Below are 5,469 nucleotides of genomic sequence, written 5' to 3'. Positions count from 1 at the left end.
CCTCCACCAGGAATGGGGTGTGGCCAGGAATGGATTTCTGATAGGATCTGGGGCTGTGTTTTGCTTCCTCCCTCCCCATTTCCTACTCCCCTTCCATTTGCCTCCCAGGAAAGTACAAGGTTCAAACCAGGTTTGTTTGCCTTCCCTCAGAGCTCTGGGAGGGCTCCAGAGCCCTAAAGGACATTCCAGTCCCATCCCCATCCCTCTGTACCTCACAAATGCCACCAAAAAGTCAACTAGATGAATAATCGCATTTCTTCACCAGTGGGGACGGGTTCTATTTGGTGTCATAAGCGATTGTTCCCCAGGAACATGGTTTGGGACTCTCTCTTCCCCACTCTCCACAACCAGCTAAGTGTCCTGCCTTTTGAAATTATTATCCAAAAAGGAAGGGAAAGAAAAAAACGTCACGAATGAGGTGAAACTGCTCCTCCGATGCACGAACTGGAAGCTGCTGGGAACTCAGTCCTGAGAACATGGATTTGTTTCCCACTTCCCACACCCCTCCTGCCTCCACTGCTGGCTCCCAGCTCTGTGACATGTTTGCTTTAAATGTGCAATAACAGTGATTTCTGCCACATCTAGGAGGCAAAGCACCCCGGTTTTGTCCTGTTTCCCCCACCCCACTTGCATTAAGTCACAGCTGCACTGAGTATCAGCATATACTCAGGGCCACAGGGAGAGGCACCAAAAAAGCATTCCTGACAATGCTATTTGCAGCTGGGGTGCGCGTCAGGAGAAAACAGAGATGCTGAAGAGTAAACAGAAATCGCTTAGTCAGCAACTGTCCTGCCCCAGAGAGGTGAGTGTAAATAGTCTGGTACTGAAGGGGAGGGGCAGTCAGCCAGCACAGGGCCTTCTACAGATGCCACCTCTGAGGGCTTTCAAAGGCACCAGCATTTGTGTTCTATGGTGGAAGTAGGGAGGGTGTCCCCCATGTTGGAGCTGTGTGGTCTTAGCCCTAGAAAAACACACTTGCTGACTCGGGGCAGAATTAATATCAATTGAATTTATTACAAGTTACTAAGCTCCAAGGCACATTACAGTGTTCTGTTAACTACAGAAATGTATAAAGGACAAACAGAGCAGATTCTCCATGTCTAGCATTTCGCTCTACTGTTCAAAAGCATCCGTGCATCAATAAAGCAAAAACAAAACAACACGTGAAGATCCAACACGTGCAGGTCAGTAGAAACAAACCGAAACGTTCTCCCTCACAAACTTGCAACAAAAAACACCCACCCACCCCGACACCCCCCTTACCATTTTGCAAAGGAAACAAAAACAAAACAAAATAAAGTGAAGACTTCAACACTTGGGGCTGTTCAGAAATGAAGCTCTCACCATTTTAGAGCATGATTTTTTTTTTTTTTAGGCAGCAACACCGGCCTTGGCAAAAAAAAAGTCATTTTCTTTTGTGTTTTTCTTTCTTTCAGTGAGCGCATAACAATTACAAAAATACACACCAGCAGCAGTCGTTGCTAAAGGCTATTAATTCTGTACCTAGGCAAACACTCTGCCGCCAATAAATGCTAAGGAATATGATGCAGATGACGGACCAATACTGCTTAACACAAACCAGCTTATCCTTCAAATGAAGAAGTTACATACCTTTGTTTCAAAATATAGAAACATACGACGAAAATAATGTCTATACATAAGACTAACTTTTTGCAGTTTGTTATATTCACAATTCTACATCTTGGGAGTGAGGGAAGAGAGGGTCGATGTGGGTGGGGGAGGGGCCCTCTGGACAGGAGAGGAGCTGGTCTGGGGCTAAGGAAGTGGCTGTCTTGTGGTTCAAGGGTCTCTCTCCTTTTTCACTTTAACATCCCCAGCTAAGATCGTCGCGATTTCGCCCTGCATGAAGGCCCAAGGTACATTCGACCCAACCAGGGGGCATTTCTCTCCGCTGGGGCAGTACACCTCGCCGGTCGCCCCCTGGGCCTTGATACTCTCTCTAGAGCAAGGGAAGCAGAATTTGTGGCTGGGAACAGAGGGGCACTGAACGAAATGCGTGTCCTCCAAACGTTCGTGGCAAATGGTACAGCAAAGGGGCCCGCTGTTGGCCATAGGGGAATCCGGAATGTTTTGGGGGTGCACTTGGTCCATGCCCGGGTGGGTGCTAGGCGGCGGGGGCGCCACCTGTAAATTCAGGTCCCCGTTCCGTGATGCCAAGCGGCGCTGCCCGGGTACGGAGGCCGGCGACACCGGGCTGCTGCTGTTGCGCCGTGCGGACGCAGTGGTGGAGTGCACAGAACTGCCATCCTTAGGCGAGTGCGCCGTGCCCAGTGTGTCTGCCACCGACATGAGAGCGGCCATGGGCGACGGACCGTTCTGAGGGGCCGACTCGGGCGGGGTGGTCCGGTTGGAATGGGGTCCCAGGGGTGGGGGCGGCGGAGGCGGACCCCCTGCCGCATGCCCCGGCGCTGCAAAGCCTCCGGCCGACATGGTAAGCTTTAGTGCCTCGCTCTGGTTCGCCATCCACTGCTGCCTCTGCTGCTCCTCGCCCAGCTTCAGCGCGCCCTCGGCGGAGTCCGGGGGCTCGGGGGACGCCTTTCTCTTGCGCAGGCTGGCAGCTGCGCCCCGGCCCGAGGGGGCGGCGGGCGGCAGGGCCCCGGTCCCCGGGGGCGCGCTAGGGGCGCGGCTTAGACTCACCAGAGCCGTGGGCAGCATGGGGCAGCTGGCGTCCAGGTAGGGCTGGGGCAGCATGTCGGCGCCGGGCACGCCCTCCTTGAAGAAGCGCACGGCCTCGGGCAGCAGGTCTCCAAGTAGACGCCAGTCCCCGGAGCCGTGTTTCTTCTCATACTCCAGATACTTGAAGCCGGAAGAGAGACCCCGACCGAAGTCCTTCATACAGTCCTGGTACATCTGCTTGGCCACACCAGATGCGCTGGAATACACGTTGCCCGAGCCCGTGGGGTACTCAATAAACAGCTTCAACTCGTAGTCCATACCAGGCTTGGAGACGGCGTCGAAGGCGAAGACGCGGCCCAGCAGCGAGTGGTCCTTCTTAAAACGCACCTCGTAAGGCGTACAGCCGGCCAGCGTGAGCAGCGTGTCGCGGACCATCTTGGGCTTGTTGGCCCACTCCTCCGCGCGGTTGCGTAGGCTCTCACTCAGCTCAGCCAGGGCTTCGGCGTTACGCTGCTTCTCCTTCAGCTCGCGCTCCTGGTCAGTGCTCGACACGGAGCCGGGCCTTTTGCCACCAGCACCCCCGCCCACCTCGGCCACCGACGACGAGGTCGAAGATGACGCGGAGGACGACGCGGCCGATACGCCTGGGCCGCCCCCGAGACAAGCTGGGCCCCCGGGGGCCCCGGGGGGCGCGGGCGTCGGGGGCCCACGGCTGCCCAGACCATGAGGCGGCGGTGGGGGCAGCACGGGGGCGCTGGCCGGGCCGTTAAGCAGCGTCTGCGGCAACAGGTTAGGGGGCACGGTAAGCTGGGGGCCTCCGCCACCCCCCGGGTTGGGCAGCCCTGTCACTAGTCCACCATGCGTCCCGCGCCGAGACGCCACCGACGCCGCCGCTGAAGACGAGTTGGGGCTCTGGCGGTTCAGCTCCGGGGGTCCCTCCTCCGGTGTGGGCTTGGGGAAGCCGTTGGGGCCCCCCAGACCGTTGGGCAGCCGCGCGGAGTGGCTGCTGCTTCCCAGGCTCACCGGTGGTGGAGGATATTCGAAGCGGCTGCGCTGTTCCACCGCGGCGGCGGCGGCGGCGGCAGCAGCAGCGGCTGCGCTCAGACCATAGCGCTCCAGGCCGGACGGGGCCGCCAGCACCGCAGGCTTGCTGGAACCATCGACGTGGTTGAGCTGTTGCTGCTGCTGTTGCTGCTGCTGTGCGGCGGCCGCTGCCGCCGCCGCCGCCGCCGCCGCCGCCTCCTTAGCCGACAGGGCCACCGTCTTGACCCCGACGGGCGGCGGCGGCCCGGGGGAGCGGCCGTCCTGGAAGCAGCCGTGCGCCCGCTTCAGCTGACGCGCGGTCTCGATCACAAACTCGATGCGATCCGCGCCCTCGTAGTTGACGCAACCGCGGCATACGGGTTCCGAGAAGTCCCAGATCATGGCCCAGGGCATGCGGGGCAGGTCGCACAGGTAGCAAGATTGTCTCCGGGACGAGGACACCTGCGCCGCCGACATGATGCCGGCCCTCGGTAAGGTAGGCCCCCGCCCCGGCTGTCTCCGCGGCGCTTTCTCCTCCCGGAGGGCTGGCCGGCTGGGGAGGGAGTACGGCTGCGGGGGAAGGAGGGGGGGCGAGAAAGTTCTGCCCCAGGGGCTGGAGGAAGCGCGAGTCTCCACCGCCCGCGCAGCGCCTCGCTGCGGGGGCTCCACCGCCCGGGCAGCGGACGAGTTCAGCCCGCTCCTCGCCCCCACCTCCTACTGCGGCTGTTTCGTCGGGAGGGGAGCTCAGGCGCCTTCTTCCTGGTGTCGCAGACCCGGGCTGGAAGCTCCGGGCCCGGGGGGAGGGGGCGAGGGTGCCGGGTGCTGGCCGCCGTTGGTTCTTGGCCCCCTCCCCGGAGTGGCTGGTGCCTGGAAGCTCGAAAGGGGTTGTCTCTTCCTCTCCCCTGGGGGGGACCCCCTACGACCTGCGTCCTCTCCCCGCCAGGCTCTCTGGGACGAAGGGTAGAGGGTTCAGTGCCACCCGGTGCCCGAGTCCAATCTTGCTGAAGTCGCTGCTTCCCCGGACGACCGGGGGAGGGGTTGGCAGCCGAGAGAGGAGCTTCTCCCCTCTCAGCGTCGGCCGTTCCGCTGGCGTTAGCTGGGTTTGCACGGCCGGAGGGAGCCGCCGCGGCCACTGCTTCCAGGACGCACGAGAGCAGAGGAGAGGAGCGCACGCACGCAGGCTCCCGCCGCCCCCAGGCCTGGCGGGCGCCCGGGCCCCCGCGGCTGGCGGCGCTCACGTTGGCTGTAGGGCGCTCGCGCGGCGCCTCGACCCGGGTCGCATCCCTTCCCGCTCGCACTCGCCCGGAATGTGGGGTTGTGATTGTTACTCTACGTTCCGGAGGCGCGGCTCGGCGCTCCCGCTCGCGCTGCGGCTCGCGCTGTCCCGGGCTCGGCCGCGCGGGATGCCGCCCAGGCGGAGCGCTGACGTCACCGCCATGCTCTGCACCAGTTCTCCCCCCTCCCCTTTACACTTCCTCTGTGGAGCCCACTTGTTGCTCGGGAAAAGCGCATGCGCGGCAGGGCGCCCAGATTCCTCCCAGTCGGCCCCTCCTCCGTGCCTCCGCCCTCCCCTCCCCCTTCGCTGTGTGTGTACAACAGCTGAGGCCCAGCGAGCTAATGCTGGAAGACCAGGGTTGGGGGTGGAAATTAAACAGACTATGACCTTTCCTTTCTCCGCCCGGCTTTCCCAAGTTAAAACGCGTTTGAAAACCACAAGCGTCGTTTCCGATCCCGCTCCCCACCCCACTCCGAGCAGTGAATTTAAATGTCCCGTTTCAAGATTTTCGCTGTGAATTTCATAAGGGTATT

At 60.9% G+C, this 5,469-nt stretch overlaps 2 protein-coding genes across 3 annotated transcripts in view; one reads left to right on the top strand and one right to left on the bottom strand.

Annotated features, from left to right (window-relative positions):
- Positions 1 to 989: 989 nt before the first annotated feature.
- IRF2BPL (interferon regulatory factor 2 binding protein like) lies at positions 990 to 4,174 on the bottom strand. Of its 2 annotated transcripts, XM_024737884.1 has the most exons (2): positions 3,926 to 4,144; positions 990 to 3,711 (listed from the first exon to the last, which is right to left on the bottom strand). In XM_024737884.1, the coding sequence occupies exons 1-2, from the start codon at positions 4,034 to 4,036 to the stop codon at positions 1,801 to 1,803; spliced, it is 2,022 nt and encodes a 673-aa protein (XP_024593652.1). In that variant the 5' UTR covers positions 4,037 to 4,144; the 3' UTR covers positions 990 to 1,800. The 2 variants fall into 2 exon arrangements, with proteins under 2 accessions (XP_024593652.1, XP_024593651.1); XM_024737883.1 differs by having other exon boundaries at positions 990 to 4,174.
- The window catches only part of CIPC (CLOCK interacting pacemaker), a 73,152-nt gene continuing 71,812 nt past the window's right edge, over positions 4,130 to 5,469 (top strand). The window contains exon 1 of the mRNA XM_024737889.1: positions 4,130 to 4,151. The gene's annotated coding sequence lies outside the window, so the exon portion shown is untranslated. The remainder of the gene's footprint in view (positions 4,152 to 5,469) is intronic.

This window comes from Neophocaena asiaeorientalis, unplaced genomic scaffold (genome assembly GCF_003031525.2).
Source record: "Neophocaena asiaeorientalis asiaeorientalis breed wild unplaced genomic scaffold, Neophocaena_asiaeorientalis_V1.1 scaffold49, whole genome shotgun sequence".
Classification (NCBI taxonomy): Eukaryota; Metazoa; Chordata; class Mammalia; order Artiodactyla; family Phocoenidae; genus Neophocaena; species Neophocaena asiaeorientalis.
This window is presented reverse-complemented; position numbering and strand designations above follow the sequence as displayed.